This window comes from Lycium ferocissimum, chromosome 5 (assembly GCF_029784015.1).
Source record: "Lycium ferocissimum isolate CSIRO_LF1 chromosome 5, AGI_CSIRO_Lferr_CH_V1, whole genome shotgun sequence".
NCBI lineage: Eukaryota > Viridiplantae > Streptophyta > Magnoliopsida > Solanales > Solanaceae > Lycium > Lycium ferocissimum.
This window is the reverse complement of record NC_081346.1, coordinates 4548625-4569213: the sequence shown is the minus strand read 5'-3', so window position 1 is coordinate 4569213 and position 20589 is coordinate 4548625. Positions and strand designations below refer to the sequence as shown.

General features: G+C 35.5%; 3 protein-coding genes across 4 annotated transcripts; all 3 read right to left on the bottom strand.

Moving 5' to 3' along the window:
- Nucleotides 1–1340: 1340 nt before the first annotated feature.
- LOC132055544 (beta-glucosidase 44-like) lies at nucleotides 1341–5513 on the bottom strand. The gene is made up of 11 exons (XM_059447423.1): nucleotides 5214–5513; nucleotides 5065–5123; nucleotides 3412–3487; nucleotides 3236–3307; nucleotides 3045–3132; nucleotides 2711–2963; nucleotides 2514–2629; nucleotides 2193–2410; nucleotides 2070–2101; nucleotides 1875–1977; nucleotides 1341–1792 (listed from the first exon to the last, which is right to left on the bottom strand). Exons 1-11 carry the CDS (start codon nucleotides 5452–5454, stop codon nucleotides 1515–1517), a joined length of 1536 nt encoding a protein of 511 aa, XP_059303406.1. The 5' UTR covers nucleotides 5455–5513; the 3' UTR covers nucleotides 1341–1514.
- A 4795-nt stretch (nucleotides 5514–10308) lies between these two features.
- Nucleotides 10309–16329, bottom strand: LOC132055543 (actin-interacting protein 1-2). 2 transcript variants are annotated; one of them, XR_009414600.1, is made up of 7 exons: nucleotides 15805–16329; nucleotides 13880–14041; nucleotides 13009–13195; nucleotides 12287–12709; nucleotides 11260–11667; nucleotides 10693–11173; nucleotides 10309–10470 (listed from the first exon to the last, which is right to left on the bottom strand). XR_009414600.1 is itself a non-coding variant. In XM_059447422.1 (6 exons), the coding sequence occupies exons 1-6, from the start codon at nucleotides 16194–16196 to the stop codon at nucleotides 10916–10918; spliced, it is 1830 nt and encodes a 609-aa protein (XP_059303405.1). In that variant the 5' UTR covers nucleotides 16197–16329; the 3' UTR covers nucleotides 10309–10915. The 2 variants fall into 2 exon arrangements, 1 of the variants encoding a protein (XP_059303405.1); XM_059447422.1 differs by having other exon boundaries at nucleotides 10309–11173.
- A 1542-nt stretch (nucleotides 16330–17871) lies between these two features.
- On the bottom strand, nucleotides 17872–20212 carry LOC132058113 (protein MOTHER of FT and TFL1). The gene is made up of 4 exons (XM_059450675.1): nucleotides 19851–20212; nucleotides 19569–19630; nucleotides 19408–19448; nucleotides 17872–18332 (listed from the first exon to the last, which is right to left on the bottom strand). The coding sequence occupies exons 1-4, from the start codon at nucleotides 20043–20045 to the stop codon at nucleotides 18109–18111; spliced, it is 522 nt and encodes a 173-aa protein (XP_059306658.1). The 5' UTR covers nucleotides 20046–20212; the 3' UTR covers nucleotides 17872–18108.
- Between the last annotated feature and the right edge of the window lie 377 nt (nucleotides 20213–20589).

The following is a 20589-nucleotide window of genomic DNA, read 5'->3' as shown; positions in this document are numbered from 1 at the left end:
CAGCTTTAGACCATTTTGTCTTTCAGACAATCTCAATCACCTAATTGGGTGATGAAATATAATTTTTTTTTTTTACCAGGAAATAAGGGGATTTGCAAAGGTTGCCGTGTTAAGTGTTAACCATTGAAGCATGAATTTGTGACAACTACAAATAGCATAAAATCCTATCTTTATCTTTCGGATCAATCAAAACAAGTAGTCAGTTTTTCTTTAGAACAGAATTCTAAAGAAGCGTTGTATCACACAACTACACAATAACACAAGTTTTACAAACGGCATTTTTATCATTTTTAATAAAAGTGTTTCTTTATTCAAATTTTCAATCACACAAAAATAATATTAACACTGCATGCATATTCTTTCCACAAATACAAAATAATTCATATTACTTCACTAATATCGACAGCATTGAAAATAGCAAAATGCATGCAAAGAATCCAACAAAGATAATTTGTCCAATTTCAAGCAAGAATTTTTATAGGTGATTTGGCATATTTGCCCTTTCACTTAGATATTACTCTTAAGCTTTAATTACTATTTAAAATGCGCACTTTGATTTCTTGGTGAAGCAATTGTAGCAGCTCCTGGATGGCTGCACCCAGTGATTTTGCACCTTCTAACGCATCGAGTTTAGAATTCTCCTCACACTTTTTCCATAACGATTTTCTCAATATTTTAGAATATGTCATGGAACGTAAAAAGAGAGGGGGGGGGGGGGTAATTTAATATAGCATATTTCCTACACAAAGAGACTAAAAGCACATATTTTAATTAAGGGAAAAGGGTAAAAAATGTCTCCCTACTTTGGGAAAAGGGTTAAAAATATCATGTCACAAATTTGGGTAAAAAATACCCCTCCCGTCATTAAAGTTTTCAAATATACCCCTATCTTAACAGAAATCCTCAATCCCCAAAAATAACCCGATTTAATTTTTTGACCCAAATTTGTAATGGAGGATCTTTTTAGCTCTTTTTCCAAAGTAGAGGGGCATTTTTGTCCCTTTTTTCTCTAATTAATTAAAGTTTAAACTTGAATTAATAAAAAGGGATAAAAGAAGCTGCATTTAGTCCTTGGTCCTTGGTTTTTATTGGTCCAGGACATAAAATTTTTGTTTGACTTGTATATTGGACTGTGTGTATATATATATATATATATATATATAAAAGTAGAAATCAAGAAATAGGATGATACAGTGCAAAAGCTCATTTACTTTGGGAAAAGGGTTAAAAATATCATTAACGGAAATATACCCCTATCTTAACGGAAATCCCCAAAAATAACCCGATTTAATTTTTTGACCCAAATTTGATACTTCCATTTTTGACACTTGAAAAATGGCTAAATCATAAGTGGCCCCCTAAACTTATTTGATACTTTCATTTTGATACTTGAACTCGAACTAGTATCTATCGAACACTTAGACATACATAAACATATTGAACCACTCAACTCAAGCTCTAAAACCTAAATAGACATACATAAACATAGAAATACAGACAAGGGCAGAGCCGCGTTAATGCCTGTGGCGCCTAAGCATTTTCTTGAACCAATGTGCTGACATCTTCGGGTATCGTTTGAGGGTATTGAAATCAACATAGACAATGCCGAATCTGGATGTATAACCCAATCTCCATTCAAAGTTGTCGAGCAATGACCATGCGAAATAGCCTATAACATTAGCTCCTTCATCCACAGTCTTCTTTAGTTCTTGCAAATAGCTCCTATAGTAATCTATCCTTTTGGTGTCATGTAAAGCTTTTGGAAGGGTAATGTTGCCAGCGTAATCCATACCTGAAAATCATGAGACTTTTCTATAAGTTCGTCTGTGAGATTCTGAACAATAAACGTTTCACTAGTACAATAAGAACCATACCATTTTCTGCAAGAATCATGGTAGGATTTCCATATTGTTCTTTAACATAGTTGATAGCTTTACGTAGACCCCATGGCACGATGTAGAGCCAATATGAGTGTGCCTGCAGGTATTTTCAACAACGATAATGTTACCTCAAAAATTCGGGTAGTATGTCTTAGGAGAGAAACAATGTAAAACTTCATGTTTACTCACCCTAGGACCAATTGGTACTCCTTTGCGAGCATCTATATCAGGGCAATGAAAAGAATTAGTGTCAGTAGAAATTTCATTTTACTAAGCCTAATTAAAGATGTGAAATAGGTAGTAGTATCTTACAAGCAAATCCAACATTCCAATCCTGTTGGTAACCCAAGGGCTGTGGTGCGTTATAATGAGGATCATACATGTAATAGGTTGTGTACTGGTTTATGCCCAATAAATCGACGGATCCCTTGACCATCTTAACCTCTTCTTTCGTGAACTTAGGTAATCGATTTCCCACAATATTTTGCATGGTTTTTGGGTACTCACCATATACAAGAGGATGCAAGAACCTGTACAACAAGCTCAATGTCAACCAGTATATATGTATGAAATACAAGTATAGACAGAAACCTCTCAACTCAAAAACCACAATGTCTAAATTTTTAATCTTACCATCCCAAATGAAAGTCTCTTGCTCTTTGGGCAGCATAGTTGTCGGCTTTTCCACTAGTCAGAGGTTCATACCACACAAAATCCAAGAGAATGCCAAATTTTCCCTTCTGTTTCGCCTGTTATTGCATTTAGAAAATGAAGTCAAAAAGTGATCCACGATATCAAAGCAAGGAAGGAAAAAAGGGTTAAAATCTTACCCGATACTTTTCATGGTATCTCTGTGCTGCAGAAGCATGGCATAAGATGAGATTATGGGCAACAATATAAGGTTCAGTGGCAGAATTCCCTTCTGTGCAGTTGCCGAATGGCTTTGAACATCTTCCAGGTGCAAAGAATCCATTATCATAACCTAAAGCAGCAACAACTCTTGGCTCATTAAATGAGAACCAGTTCTTTACTCTGTCTCCGAATGTCTTAAAACAAAACTCAGCATAATCAGCAAAATCTTTCCTGCAAAGTCCAACAATAAAACCATTAACAAAAGTGATCAAAATTATTCAACAGAAGGTCATGAAGTGATGATATACTTACACGACTTCACGGCCCAACCATCCGTTGTACCTATCTTGAAGTGCTTGTGGTAAATCATAGTGATTAAGATTAGCATATGGGGTAATACCTGTAAAAAATTTGTTTAGAGTTCAGTATAGTACTTAACTTTACATATCCGCAACAACAAACATTTATGCATTAAAATGGAGCCAAAAAAAAAAAAAAGTTACCTCTTTTGAGCATGTAATCGATCAACCTGTTATAATAAGCAACTCCTTTCGAGTTCACTTTACCAGTTCCATCTACATTAAAAATTTAAGACACGCGTTTAAGCTATCATTCATTCTTGCAAATGGCTAAGATTACACTTGTCACTTGTCAGTAGACAATAAAGTAGTAAAATTACTTGGGAAGATCCTGGACCACGAAATTGAGAAGCGATAAGCCTCAAAGTTGAGCTTCGCCATGAGATCAATATCTTCCTGTAATCCATTAAACGGTGCATATGATGTTACATGAGTGATTAATTTGGATAGAAGAATCAAAGGATCACCTTTATGCGCGAGATAAGGTGGGATATTCCAGGATTAACTTTGGGATAAATTTTATACCTTGTTTGGTTGAAGGTATATTTTGTCCCAAGGTATAAACTTTATCCCAAAGTTAGTCTACAATGTTGGTATTATTTTGTCCCACCTCTCAGGTAGAGGCGGAGCCAGGATTCGAAGTTTGTGGGTTCAAGATTTTAATTCGTTTAAGTTACTAGATTCTAGATTACCAATTTATACATATTCAATGTATTTTTGAAAGACAAATACAGGCAGGGCAGAGCCAAGTGGTGGCCAGGGTGTTCACCCGAACCCCCTTCGGTGAAAAATTACCATGCATACACAATGTTAAAATTATTTTTTATGTATAAATTGAACCCCCTTGGCTTCCTCATTTCTTTTTCTTTTATATTTTTGAACCCCCTTAGTGAAAATCCTGGTTCCGCCACTGAATACAGAGTTTAGACCAAAGTTACTGGGTTCGACCGAACCCCCGATTACTATACTAGCTCCGCCCCTGCTCCCAGGTGGGATAAATTACTCCTGAGATTATAATCCTAGGACTATAATACCGGGATAACTTAATCCACGTACCAAACGACCCCTAAAATCTATGTTGAGATATTCAGTGGATAACAATTTAGAAGAGTTATATGGGTGAACTTACAATTACATGTTGTACTAAATACTAACATGACTTTTGCACGTTACTGGGAAAATTCAAACAGCATAGTTTAATGGTCTATACTTGAACTTCATTCTTAATGTATAAGTACTATATTCAGTAATATAAAATTCAATGTACTATAGATCATCCAAAGTAGTTGATAGTGTAAAGTTTGTTCACATCGTCGGTGTACATAAATTAAACTCTTTTATGAAACAGAGTCCCTAGGAAAAAATCTTCGAAAGGGCCACACACCAACTAGACCCGTGACGTATGACCCATCAAATTCCTTAGAAAATGAAAACCCCACACCATAGGACAGACAAGTTTTTCACCTTTTGCCTGAGAAACCGTGATTGAAAATGACAACAATTCTTGAAAACTAGTATTCCTTAAACAGCAAACATTTGTTTATTGGTAAAAGAATATTCACGCAACCAGTCCTCTGTTTCATGAGAAAAAGACTTTAGAGCTTAGACACGTTTAGTTACAACGGAAAGCAAATTGTCACTCATAATCAACTGTATTTAAAAGAGACTAATTCCCTCAAACTATAAAGAAAAAGAAACGACCAACAAATCTTATTGTCAACAACACTAAAACGAAAAACGAATAACAACATTTACTGTCTGTAAACACAAATTCAGAAAGAAAATAATCAGAAAATACTATGCAGCATAAAGAGCTAGAGTTCTTGCCCAACCCAATAACTTTGGCCAAAATCATGTAATTTGTGTTAAGAAATGCATTTTCAGAACCTACTAAGCTACTTTTTCTAGAATCCAGAACTCATAAACTCAAAATTCTGGATCCGACTCTGGCCATATATGAAGTTAGTACTGACCTTGTAACGATGGTATTGGTCAACAGAGACTTCTCCATTGGCATTGTTTGGTTCAACTCCTGTTTTCATGCATCATGAAAATTGTCAAACAAAATAAAAATCATAAAGTTTGTACTATAATCTAAGATTAATTAGTTAGTTAATTATACCAGGTCGTTTAATGAAAGTGTCCCAAATACTAGGTCCACGGCCTTCAGTGCTAGCAGCACCTTCTACTTGGTATGCTGAAGTTGCTGTTCCAAATATAAATCCCTTTGGAAAACTTTCTCTGCTCAAACCTGCGGTGTCAAAAAGCACCTTTTCCGGTGACACGTCATCAGTACAGTGTACTGTAAGTACAGTACATGCAATTAGTAGAAGCAAAATTAGCCATGGAGGACTTGCTTTCATTTTTTTTTATGAACCGAGTAGAGAGGTTGAGTAGAGTGTGAAAGAATAATGGCAAATGCAAATCTATTTATAGAAGAAAAATATACTCCCTCTGTCGGTTGTTGCTAAAAATAGATGGTTCAAAATAGTATAGTTATAACTACTACTACTATTAGTTTTCACCTTTACAATTCAATAAACGGAAAAGGGTCTAAAATACCCTCGAACTATTAGAATTGATACAAAAATATCCTCCATCTACTTTTGAGCCCCAAATACCCCTGACATCCACCTATGGGGTCTAATATACCTCTGCCGTCTACCTACTGTAAATTAATATATCCTTATTTCTAATAGCCCCATCTCATTTATGACATGTCAGCATTTATTTTGTAAAGGGTATTTATTCTAATTCTTAATTCACGCACTAATACCAGACTGCATAATAGTTTATCCACTGTTCGCTCTCTTATTCTCATCCAGCTAATAACCCTCATATAACCTTCTAAAAGGAAGAGTAATTTAACAAAAACCAAAAGAAAAGGAAAAGATAGTTAAAATTAGCAACAAAATAAAACCAGTATGCAATAAGTGATGGGTAACCATTTCCTTTCGCACTTACCAGGAAATACTTATGGTATACTTGGGGCGGGTCGGGTTTGTTGGGTAGTTGGGTTGGGATCGGGTCAAGATAGTTTAAAATTAATTACATTAGTTAATTATATGGGGTAACCGATTAAATGCTGATATGTCATAAATGAGATGGGGCTGTTAGAAATAAGGGTATATTAGACCCCATAGGTGGACGCCAGGGGTATTTGGGGGCTCAAAGGTGGATGGAGGGTATTTTTGTATCAATTCTAATAGTTCGAGGGTATTTTAGGTCCTTTTCCGTTCAATAAATACGAAGAGAGATTAATGTAGTAAAAAAGAATAGTACTGAGATAAAGAATAAATAAAAATAATTTAACAAAAGAAGCAAAATGGACCGAATGAGTAATAGAGTTGAGTCCCATGCCTATCTTTTTATCCTCTTACAAAGTATGAGATTTTGGTTTAGTAGGCGTTTGGACATGCGATTTGAAACCATGATTTCAAATCATGAGATGAAACCAGCGTTTGAATATGCATTTCATCTCATGGGTTCAAACCAGATCATCCAAAAAGGCATGATTGGGGGTTTCAAAAATTTTAAATATAAAACTTGATACATAAGTTTATATTTTATAAAAAAAAGATCCATAAGTTGGTAAATATTTTTAACAATTACTCCCACCAATCATTTATCAACCTCATTACCTTCCACCAACTTTTATTTATGTCTACCATGTGGGAGGATTATATTAAAGAGTAGTTACGTTACTATTCATGTTAAATTTTCATTTTTATTGAACGAAAGTTTGATCAATTGATGTTGTATATTTTAGAAAGGCCTTCTAGTAGCGTCTTAATTTTGTTATGAACTATAACTTGCTCATTTAGTAAGATTGTATAAGAATTGAGAATGTTTTGATAGAGTTTCACAACTTGTGGAGTTTTTATGTCTATTAGAGAAAATACATCTTAAGATATCCAAATTACATGTCCAAACATGATTTCAAATCACGGTTTGAAAACATGTCCAAACGGCTCCTAAGACTTTTCAATTTCTGGATTTCCTGTCCATATATCTTCCCCTGTTAGAAATGTGCCTAAGTACGCTAATTAAGTATTAAACCCAGATTATGAAATTTTGGTTAAGATTTCCAATTTCGGGATTTCCTAACCATAGAATCCCACCCCCCACCCCCACTCCTCCCTCCCTCTTTTGGGTTATAAGTTTAACAAATTATTTCGTGTTTCACACCTGATATTTAATAGGATTGCTTGAAAATAAACAAGATAGAGATAGAGTTTTAGGGAAGACACAATTAAAAAATTGAATGAACATTTGAGAGAATAAAGATACCCGCTCAATTAAAATTTCAATGAACCTAATCTATAGTATTAACCCTCAAATGGAAGGATTTTCCCTTCTTAATAAGTATATCAACAAATAACATCCTTACCATATAATCTCAAGAGTTTCTTCAACACAATCATCAAAACAAGCTATCCTATCAAATGGAGGAAAGAGGAACATTTGACTAGGATTAAATGATAGCTAACAATACCTAAAATATACCTCTAACAAAGCCCTTAAAAGATAATTAGGGCAAAAATGAAAAATTCTACAAAAACTACAATCGGCTCAAGCCCTTGATATCTTGAGTGTTAAGCCGAAAGTTGTCATGCATCCGGCCAACTTAAAAAACTTAAAATACTCAATCAGCTTTATCAAGTTGATAAATCTTATTTTACTTTTTGATAATTAAATAGATTAATCTTGAGAGTTAGATTAGCCAAAGGTTGGTGTGCTTTTGTACAGAACAATGACAATATAATTGAGCAGAATACATTAGTACCCTACAAGTTACAAAATTCATTTTTTAAAAATTTTAGAGAAATATTTCTAACTTTGTCCTTTGACAAGCCTTAATATTATCTAGTCAAAGAAAGACAAAAATTTATGTAGTTCTTTAGGAAAATTTAAGGTTCGTGTACTAATTAGAGACAAATTCCTAAGTACTATTTTTGTATTTTAATGGGATTTGAAAACGGACAACTTCAAACAATTTTGAGTTTAGACAATTTCAATCCCTTCATTCGGTGATGACCAAATGTATCCAAAGCTCATATAGCATGAATACGTAAAAGGCTACCGTGATTTAGGGAAGATGTCACAGATAATAATTAGAATGCTTGTTACTTCACTCTGTAATAAATCTGAATATGTTCAGCATTTTTTATAATACAAAAACTTTCAAGAAGCTTTGTATAACACAAGAAGTTTTCCAAGACACTTGTATATTTTTAACAAAAAAAATTCTTTATTCAAATTTTCAATTACAGAAAATAAGTATTAACACTGCATGCATATTTCTTTCTACAAATACTAAACAGTTCATATTACTCGATTAATTTCAACAGCCCTGGAAATCAACGACTCCATCAAATATAATTTGTGCATATTCGTCTATGTTTGAAGTTCAACACTACTCACAATTGGAAAAGTACGATAAAATCTCCATCTGATAAACGCGTTTGTGGTTCACAAATTATTACTTGAGAAATTTATCAAAGTTCCAATGGTTATATATAGATTTATGTTATATATAGATTTATTCTCCCCGGTCTTTTTTAATTTAATCTCTACAGCCAGTATTCAATCTGTTCCAAGGGCAAATAGCTTCATTAAACAACGAACATGTAAATTCCATCAGTGGGTCGGTGACCAAGGGTGAATGTAGAGGATCATTGCAGGTTCAGGTTCACGTGAATTCAATAATTTTTAACCTTATATAAATATTGAATAATCTATTAAATATTTAATTGAGAATTCAAGTAGTAATTATAGCATTTACCTGAGGCTATTATAGGAACCTACAAATTTCAATTATTAAATCCGCTTATGTCGGTGACTTAAACCCTTTTTTTTCAGTTCGTCGTACGAACGTATCAAGTTGAGAAGAAAAAAACAAGGTGATAAATAATAAAGAAAGTCAGCAACAACTACTCCATTTTTGACCAAATATGAAACAAATGGCCACAATGATTGGTAACAAACAAGGGAGAGAAAGTTGTGTTGATAAGTAGGGATAAAAGAAGCTGCATCAGTCCTTGGTCCATGGTTTTTATTGGTCCAGTACATAATTATCTTGTACCTCAGATCCTTTAGATATTTTCTCTTGGAATTTCTGGATAGAGGTCTAGATTTTCTGGCTGTTTATTTATTTCTTCTTTATATGCTTTCACAATCACTAAAATGGGAAAGCAAAAAATATAAGGCCATTAGGGGTGTAGTTCTTTTTAATCAGCTCTATGGTGGATTGCAGACATATATGCAGCATTTCCTTTTCTTGCTCATCTTTCATTTGCCTGTATTATCTGGTGCTTAAATTTCAATTACTAGAAACTTCAGAAAAAATAAATCAATTAATTGATGCAAATTTAAGATTATGCTGCAAGCAGATGCCATTAAGAGTTGCACTTCACATTCTGCTGATCATGCAGCATATGTAACATGGAGACGCAAGCCCCTGTTAAATGTTTGGGAGCGATATAAGTGAAAAAAGACAGCCCGGTGCACAAAACATTTCGCGTTTACGTAGAGTTTATGGAAGGATCGTACTCCAAGGAGGTGTGATGTAAGTGATGACTATATATCTCACATAGAATGTGGTGGGATAGTTTTGAATATCCAATTTACAGTAATGTACGAGAGATTAATTCACTAGTCAGTCCATTGGCAAAAATAGAAGCAAATTGACATGTTTTTTTTACCGAGGATGGCCCTAGATTTCCATTAGGTCCATTAAATAACAGAAAGGAGTCTGCTTGGACCCATTTCTACGCACGCCTGCTGAAAAACAGGCCTTTCATTACTCTGGTCTATCTTCTGCACCCCAGCGTGCAATTTGTGAAGGGTGCATGCCGACATATTTAGCCTAATGTCGTCAAAACACTTGACCTCACCATCTTGGGCTACTAAATTTGATTTCTGACACCTTCTGAACTTATAAATTTTTGGCCAATTTTTTATATTCAGAAATTGTTGTATAGATTGGGAAAACCAGTCTTTAAGATAATAATATTTGAACAGTTTGTTAAAGAAAAAAACTTACTTCCTGCTTTAATAAGATCAGAATGAAGAGTTAAAGCAGCAAATAGAGGCAACATAATAATTAAGATTTTGGGAGAGCATATGCAAGGAAAAACAGGAGCTAAATAATGACTTGGGATGCAACTCATAATCCCTTCAAAAAATAGAGCGGTGGCAGAGGTAAAGATGGTCGCTTCTCGTGAAAAAAGTAGCATAATCAAAGGGCAACACAACCGAAAAGACGTCACAACTTACAAATAAGACCAAAAAACTGCAAATCCCTACCGAAAATCCTGAGCAATAAGGATCACACTTGCATCATCGTAACACTGAAGCTTGGAACTTTAACCGAAAACCTATAATTGGAATGACAAATTATATAAAATCAATGCATACATACAAATGTAAGAAGCAAAATCAGAAACAAAATAATTTAATCATAATTGCTGCCAAGGGTCTTGTGATGCACCAGGACAAAACTAGAATCACAACTCCACATAATGTGATGCTTTCCACGGTCGACATCAATCCAACTTGAACTATTTGACTTTTTTTTCATCTTGAGAAAATAAGAGTACCTTTTTGGATATATGATGATTCCGTCGGAAAAACTCTTAACTTGGTGGCTCCTTATTTCCATGATTACAACTAGTGGCACCATTCATAGAGCTGTCCGCAGTTGAGGGCAACCAACATTTCAATGCTCAAACTGCATTTCCAGTCGACTCACAATAACCTAATGTGCAAATATGAACAACTCAATTGCTTAAAATCAACACCTGTCTACTCACGACATCTCAATTACTGTGGAGTGATTCCCCATACACGAACACAAGCATCCTCGCCAGAACTCACTATACTGTGTTCATCAGTAAAAGCTATTCCATATACTCCACCCAAATGAGCTCCCTTAATCGTGATTCGGTTCGACGCTGGCTTGCTGATGTCATATATGATAACACACGTGTCTAGGGATCCAGTAGCTACCATGGTGTTATCAGGTGACCAAGCCAAGCAATTTATTCGGGCAGTATGGTATAACATATTCTTAAGCTTCACCTTTAAAACATAATTTTTTTTATTAGTTACAGAATGTATGATATATCAAATAAGTTGACTACACAAGTAAAAATGATGATTATTACCTCGCGAGATGCACGATCCCAGACGACAGCTTCTCGATTCGCATCTGCTGATGCAATCATGGAAACATCTGGAGAGTACTGAATGACAGTAATAGCTCCCCTGTGTTTTTCAAGGACAACCTCTTCACTGAGAGTATCACCCGTGATCGAATACAAATGCAGTTTACCATCCTGACCACCCACTATAGCTTCAGTTCCATCAGGTGAAATAGCAGATGCTGTCACAGTAAATCCGAGGTTTATGGTTGACAGCACTTTTGTACCACGGAGAAGAATGATTCCAGTTTCAAAAGAAACTAAAGTCACTTCAGGAGAATTAAGGGCAAGGCTTAAGTCCTTAGGTTGGTTGCCGACATCTATAGAATTTGCATCCCCGCATTGATCTCCAAGCAGAGATACTCTCCAGATCTAAGTCCGATCAAGAAGCAAAAAAATGCATTATAGCCAACAGTTATAAGGCTCCACTTTTGTATGATTAGACAAAATTGTCTGAGCATCATCCTTTTAGCCAAAGGAACGAGAAGGAACATAGAGAAGCAGGAAGACTTAGAAACCCAAAGTATCACACATAAAACAGGTGAAGTTCTTAGAAATGTCACATTATTGGTATCTACTAGAGAATAACTATAAATGAGATTATCAACTAATCATATTACTGGTAAAATTGGTGCAATAAATGGTGAAATAGTTCTTCTGTTAGATCTTTCAAAAATTAAGTGTAAACACATCACTATGTTAGACAGGCATGGAGAAATAACTCCCATGCTTGTAAATTGATAATAGCTGATCTTAGAAGATACTTTCTTTATTCTCAGAAATATCAAGGGGAACTCCTCGGTTTAAATTTTAAAGCTGGCTTAAAATAATAAAGGCTTGACCAAGTACTTCCTGTTAAAAATAAGTTCAAACAGTATAAGATGGAACCATAGACACTAGCCAGATCTGCGAGAAGCCTTTTTCTATTCACAAAAAGGTAAATTTCACAACTCATTATGTGAGAAATGAAAAAGGAGTTCTCACAACTCACCTTATTGTCAAATGCACATGACACAATTTCTTCGTCCACAACTGCAAAGCATTTGATTTGAGAATTCACCTTTCTCTCTAATTTTCCGCTATACCCAATGCCTTGAATCCATTTAACAATCAAACCATCATAACTGCTAGACAGTATGATTTTCGGGTCACGTCTGAGGACAGCTAAGGAATTAACATTTTTCATGTGTCCAGAAAATGACACGGGAGATTTTTCCAGATCACTAGCTGAGAATATGGAAATAGTTCCCCCAAGAGAAACAGTAACAAGATGGTCATTTTGCCAGAGACAGCCAACTAGCATGTCCTCAACTCCACCTGAACCAGGAGAAGCCAGTGTTTTCTTCACTTTCCCTTTTCCATCATCAGATATGTCCCATACTTTTGCTGACTTGTCAGCAGAGACTGTGAGCACCTGAAATTAATAAATCATTCAGACAATGTAGGTGTACTCGGAACAGGAAAGATTGACAGTGCATAATGGTAGTAGACTAACAAGCTACAGTTTTTAATGTTCATCCAATTTTAGCAATTTTGATGAAAAATATTCCTGGTTTTATGAGAACAGTATAATGAATTTTCGACCTGAGAAAGCCAGCTATTGGCATATTCAAGTGGCTTTCGCACTCTCAAGAGACTAAGTTACTAAACACTGAAAGCCAGATTAACAGGGAAAATAAATAAAAATGAACTAGCATGGAGATCCAAAATCACCTGTTTACTATCAGGACTCCAACTAACGGCATATATACTTCCTTGATGACCATCCTCAGATGACAGCTCTCCAATTATATCTCCAGTTTTGGCATCATAGATAATGCCCTTCTTGTCAGAGCTTACACTGATAAGTTTGCTTCCGTCTGGAGAGAACCTCAAACAATTAACAAAATTTGAATGCTCCCTGCAGGTCCACGGGAAAATGACACTTCAATCACAACCATTCCGAACGTGCTATCTATGATGCAATCATACTCATGTTATATTAAATGGCCAGATGGGTTGTTCTAAGAACATTCAAAAGTCGCTGAACTCGGACTGCAACTGTAACTATTGTTTTCCTTTAGAAATGCTAAGCATCGGCCTTAATCCCAGAAGGGACGAAACCCACATTGCAACAGGTACTGTAAAAGGTGGATAAAAAAGGGTGTATATGGTACATGCATGATGCAAGCTCTAATAATCTCAACTACAAGAATGGTTTTCTCATGCATACCAAAATGAACCCTCAGAGGTCCTCATCATAGCATTGAAAAGTGCTTTACTTTCAGAGAAAGACAGGTCCTAATGTTCTCGACATTGTCAATCTTCTCTCCAGGTTACTGTTTTTACTGACTACTCTTCATTCATCAACATTTTTTTTTCTCTCTGCTCGCTTTGGACAAACAATTTGGAGAAAAACGTTGTCAATCTTCTCTCTCCAGGTAACTGTTTTTACTGACTACTCTTCATTCATCAACAATTTTTTTCTCTCAGCTCGCTTTGGATAAACAATTTGGAGATAAAAAAAACCATGTATTGATATTGATACTAAAATGAAAATAGGAGACACTTGTTCTGATTCGACATAACAGAAAGGATAAGGAACCTGTGAGACAGCTTGAATTTAAATGGGGGTCCTTCATAAAAGTTCACCAAAAAGTCTTCTCCGCACGTGGCTATGCGAAATGGTCTTGTGGGCTTAAATGCACAACTCAAAACTCTCCTTGAATGGCCATCAAATTCACCCACATTCGTTCCCGAGTCCCACCTGCCCAAGATAGTTCATCAGACAAGGATATTGGATATACACAGATAGCAATCTTAGGACATGAAATACAAATAGGGGCACTTAGAAAATGGCTCAAATGTGTTCTAGACTAGAATGAAAAGAAGAAGCACATGTAGAAATTCCTTATCCGCGAAGTTAGCTAAACATTATTAGTTTTCCATATGGTTATTTCTTCATTTTCAACTTCACATCATGCCCTATCTACCTGCCTCAAACTTCCGACGTGGTCATAAATGCTGCAGAGAAAGATATTAGCAAACACAATGACATGAGATTCTCATTTAATCTGTGTCATGGTGTTTGACCTTCTCAATCAAATGGCAAAATTTTAATCCATGAAACAGTTAAATTAAAAATATACGAGCTTGGTGTGAAATCTTTGTGATTTTCCACATCTTCCAGCTATTATTTTCAAGTATATCGGATAATCACAAATACGAAAGCCCTCGTTAGGATAAGGAAGCTCAATATAGTAGCCCTTTCAAACTTTCTTCTCTTAGTTCTCCATGCTAGTCAACAGCATCTAATGCTACGGTAAGGAGACAGCTTTTCACAAACTTAAGGTTGCTTTAATAAAATTACATATAAGAGCTTCAGGGTCGAAAGTCAGGCCAATGGTAATATTATAGACAGCTATCAGTAAAGTAATTTTCTTTTGGAGCAGTGCTTTCAGTAAAATAAATTACTCAGATTGAACAAATGAGTCCTGATGGCTTCCTATTATTTAACAGTCTGGAAAGGTAAGGCTTCTGTTTATTATTTAGTGTTCCTAGTTCAGCTTTCCCATGAGGAAGTTCAACAAGTTTTGAGAAAGCATTAGGTTAAGAATGGAAATGAACTTAACTTATCTAAAATAAAAAAGAGAATCTGGAAGTATGTCAACTGTTCTCCAGAGATCTGAAGTCAAATTGATAGAAATTTCCGTCCATCTAAAGATGCTAACTAAATTCCATCAATTAGGAAGAAGGTGATTTCTTCGAACCACATATTTATCCTTGAGGCCATTAAAAGGGCAACCAGTGCACGAAGCACCCAGCTTTCAAGCAGGGCCCAGGGCAGGGCCGCACCCCAAGGGGTGTAATGTAGGCATCCCACCCGCAAGCATCAGTGATTGATCCCACAACTCAAACCTATGACCTATAGTTCAAAATGAAGACAACTTTAACGTTGCTCCAACGCTCCCCTTCATGATGACATTACTGATCAAAAATTTCAAGCACCTTATATTTCTTGGTTTAGAAGGATGGAAGCAAAATGTTTAGACATAGAACATGCTACATATACGTCCAATGGGTACGGGGAGATCACATTTCTGATCCAAATCCACCTAGAATATATAGCAATTAGCATCAAATCAATGTTAGACATTTACCTTGCTTGTTTAAAAGAAAAGTTAAGTCAATTTGAAATAGAAAATCCAGCCTAAGCATTACAAAGTAAATCCGTATAAATAATGCATGTATAAGTTATGACGGAATCTATGTACTCTATTATATTATTTTATGCAGAATAGAAGATGGAATAACTAAACGTGCATAATTAATTCCTGCATAAAATAATGGAGTACACAGATTTCCTCATAACTAATACATGCATTACTAATACCTGCGTAACTCTAACCAGCTACCAAACGACCCCTAACAGTATGATTTTCCACAAATTTAGCAAAACAGACCCAAATTTATTGTTAAAACAAAAAGCAACACAGAAAATAACAAGAAGAAACAAAATAGGAAACTAACATGAAAGCACGAACAAGTGATTTGCCTTTTCCATCACCAGAAGCAACAATACGCATTCCATCAGGTGACCATTGAAGATCATCGATCCGACCCGATAATACCCGAAACTCCTTCTTAAGAACAAAATCATTATGGGTCCCCCAGATCCGAACCGTACCCGACACGTCAGCAGAAGCGATCCATTCACCGTTAGGAGAGTAACGTGCAACGGTAGCTTGATAAGCATGTTCACCGTAAACAGCTACTTGTAGCGGGCGATCCAGATAACGGATAATAACGGATCGACCGTTAGTGTAAAGGATGGAATTGGATTTCGGGTCACCCGAAATGAGAATACCACGACCACGTTCTGTTGAAGGGATACAAGCGTAGGTTTCTTTGAGCTCAGCCATTAAGGGAGATTTGTGTTTATGGAAAAGGTGAAAATGATGGGAGATGAGGTGAAACTGATTTGGAAACTGTACAACTCATTTTTGGTCTCCATCTTTTTCGATTATTATCTGACCGTGCCAGCACGTTCTTCCTGAATGACACGTGTTCTCTTTTTATTAGATGCGTTCTTTTCTTTTTGGGCAAAATTATTTGCTTCAGTTTTTTACTCTTTCTGCCCTTTTTGGATTCTGTAAATAGTGAAAGGGAGAAGGTGAGAGGACATTCAACGAAATTATAATTAAACATGGTGTAATTATTTCAAAAAAGATTTCTAGATCAGTGTCGCAATATGCCAAAACCAATGTGCAACGGAACTAATACGAGTTAAGCCTCTTTATAATATTGTTGTTTGTCTGGATATATATTTTTATTTTTATAGAGAGCATTGAATATAACATAACATAAAAATAAGCTTCAAAGAGAGATTGACATTAACCGTTATAGTTATAGTGAAATGTTATTATAAAAGAATGAACTGTTATAGAAGATAGCTTATAAAGACTAAGAGCCTGTTATTTAAAAAAAACAAATTTATAAAAAAATGTTAACTTATTTTTTCGCTTGCTTTCAGTTTATAAGCTTTTAGATAAGTTACAAAATTTATTTTAAACAAAATGATAACTTTATAAAGACTAAAGTTTGTATGTGTCGCTATCATTTTAGTGTTTTCTTCTATTAAAGTTTGTAATTGAAAAACTAGAAATAATTTACATATCAAAGTCTAAGTTGAATTTGCAAAATAGATGGTTACTACTATTAATATACATCGAACTATGTAAAACTATACTACATTGTTTTTTATATTTGCACTAGGAGTATTAGATGCGAACTCTGGCTGGAAATTTTGAAAAGAAGTGGTCTTCATTTTTTAACCTCCCAACTGGACTACTGGAGTATGCCAACGACTGCCTTAAAAGCCCAGTTAGCACATGCCATGGAAACATTTGTGGGCGACTACCCACTAGAAGTAAGCCCACATAATGCATGGGGTCATTTTGGTGCGGTCTAAAATGTGGAATTTCTTGGCAATTGGCAAGTCCGTTGGGTGCAATGTAAACGGCCTATGAGCAATTTTTGGCCTTTCTTTTTGTTTGGGGAGTCCGTTTATTTGCAAAGATTTTATTATTTGAAGATTTGAAATAAAGCACGATGAGCTAGGTCCCAATATGTACTTCTGTGACGATTACTAGAAGAAAATAGAGTATTTCAGATAGTGTATGTGCATCAATACTATATTTGACGTAGTTACTTGTTTATCAAAGATTATGAGAACCCAAGTTTACAACATTTCTTCGTTTATATTGATTACGTTCCTTTGGAAAAACGAGATCGATGGATTTGCCGTGGAGTTTGGTTTATGTACTCCAAAATAAATGTAGGATGTAACTTCTATACAGTACTGATAAATTAAATAATTAAATGGATTATATACAGTAATGTATACATTTTTAAGTTACTAATTCTACTTTTTATAAATTGTTACTTGTTATTGGTATTATTTAAGTGATGCGACAGTAAGTGAATGATAGTGTAAATATTCTACAATTCACAACAGGGGAAGTTCAAAAAGAAAAGAACGAAAATAACTTCAGCACGTAAGTATATATAAATAGGATTGGGCTCCTCTCCAGCCAGATCCATATAAGTAGTAATAAGTATAATACATAGATCACCAGCTAGCAAACATAAATTAATATACGGAAGATATACTTCACGTTTCAGACAAAGAGTTGGCTAATAATAAGTGCCAGAACATACAAATAAACACCAAATTACACGGACAACAAAGTAGGTAAAATCCACTGATAGTAATAATTAACGATATCCACACATGATATATATGCCTCCTAGATTGTCCATAGTCGTTACTTCTTAGCGCTTACGATTTGCCGGTTCCTTATGGGCATTGAAGTAAACAGTAGCGACGGGAACGCCGAGATCAAGCTGTTGTGCGAACAAGCGAGTGCAGAAATGAGACCGAACTACTGGCGGCTGCAACATTCCTGGCATTGGCGCTTTCTGTTGGAACAGAACCAGTATGTACCTGTGGATCCCCACCGGTGGACGTGGCCCAACATACCCCAGTACCTCCTTCCCTGCAATTAATCAACAAAGGCATATCTAATTAGGTTAGTTCACATGGAGCCTGGGTTATCCCAACCGCCTTCGTCGGAAAAGTTACGCTATTTATATATATAGGGTTAAAATCTTATTTTATGTGTTTATATTGAATGTTGAACCCCTTAACATCAATCAAGAGCTTAGTTCAGGTAAAAACATTCTAATTTACGTAGAGCACGCAAGTTTTAGTCTCACTAACAATCCTTTTTTTAACTTTTGAACTCCCTTGTTAAAAATTCTACTTCCGCCACTGGGTTAATTGATTGGTGCTGTTAAAATAAGGGTAAATTTGGATCAATTCAGAGAGTAAAGATATATTTGTGCTAAAATATTAACGATGGACATGTCTGTCAAATTTCGCATGGTTAATGGCCATAGTTGGCCTTTTTTCCGTAACATTAATGTTTTAAATCATCCATGGTAATTCGGGTCCTAATATATTTCATTACCTGCAGTAAAATGTGAAGTGAGATGTGGAGTGGACAAGTGGCAGGAAAACTGCTTACTAGGCTAACTCCAGCTTACACCTAGCTGTACTTCCTGGTCTCGCACGTACTTATATGAGAATTCAGACAAAAAGAACAAGACGAAACTTGGTCTTTAGATATTTACTCTTTTCATATTTAGGAGAGTTCTCTTCTTGATCTCGTCTTTTATGTAAAGGAACAGAATTTTATTCGTAAATTCAGAAAGGGAAAACCGATTCCTGAAAGACTGCTGATCAATTGGGTGAAATTGTGCTTAAACAACCATGTGATCACTTACACCACCTGCGTATTGTGAGTGCAATAGCTTCATCTTTTACTTAGATAGCTTCCTTATTCTTACTGATATACTACTAACGAGAGGGGAAAATTAGAAGCTGAAAAAAAGATATTTACGTAGAACACATATGCGCCGAAATTTGTCTTAGCTTATTGCCTGGGATTGCATTATTTTGCTTTTAATTTACAAATTAAGTTACTTTGAATGATTCATGTTTGCATGAGATTTAAACCACCCGAAACTTTCGATGTGCTTGTGAAATATTCCATGATTAAAGACATTTACCTCGAGCAACGTTGCCGCACCCAGGTATGTCTGTCACAATCCTGAAGCAAAGGAGAAATTAAACGTGTACGTGAGAGGTAAAAATACAAAGAAAAATATTCAGCAAAAGTACATTTAAAAAAATGGGCGATCAGATGTTTTTGCTAAGAAAAAATACTGACCAATGCACCAACTCTCTCATAGTTGGTTCACTTGGACTGGGAGCATCTGGGTCCGTCATGACCTACACCATCAATCACCACGCATGCATGACAAATAATTCTTTTTCACACTTTTAGCATATAGTTTGTTGTGGCAAGTTATTTAATTTATTTTTGAAGTAATTAGTCTCACTTAACCCCGGTGAATAAAGCTTAATCAGCGCGTTAATATGTAACAAGCTGCAATAATATGTCTAACAAAGAAGAGGAAGAAAAAAAAAAAAAAAAGAGGAAAGAACAAACCAGAGTGTAAAAGTCAGTGGCCTGGCCACCCAAGGTGATTTTTGGAGGTTCAGTGGCAATAGAGGGTTTGATATCGCAGCCATTTGTAACATGTTTGGTACCAAAGTGGACAGACATAGTGACACTAGGCACGAACATGTCCACTACATCACCAATTACTCGTCCAACCACCAACGGATCAACTTTTGCAGCCATTAGCTAGAGGGAAATATGTTAATTTGTTGGGAGAAAATTAAATATTGATAACAGTTTTTTCTTTTAGGTAACTAAATATGGATAACAGTTATTAGAAGGCAATGGGGTTTAAATAGCAGTCGGAGATGAAAATCGTAAATGATTTTGCTCACCTACGTTCTGAACATGCACAGGGCAATAGAGAAACAAGGCAACACGTGTCGATTGATTAACTAAAATCCTAAGAATTTCTTATAAACTGCCGACACGCGTTGTTACTAGGAGGAAATTCTGCCATCCGTTACAGAAGAAAAGGGAGGAAAGGAGTATGGAAATGGATGCAACAGCTAAAAAGTAAGCGTTACTGTGCTTAAGTCAAGGAGATGAAACAATTAAAGGCGTTATTTAATGGAGTCCTACATGCTTTACATGCATGTATGCAACTTTATTATTGCTTCAAGTTCTTTTCTTGTGCTGTTTCTTGGCCAGAATCCCCATACCCCTATGAATACGCAAAGTTTTCGGAAAGGTCTTTTCGTCACACTATTTTGGCCACAATGATCCA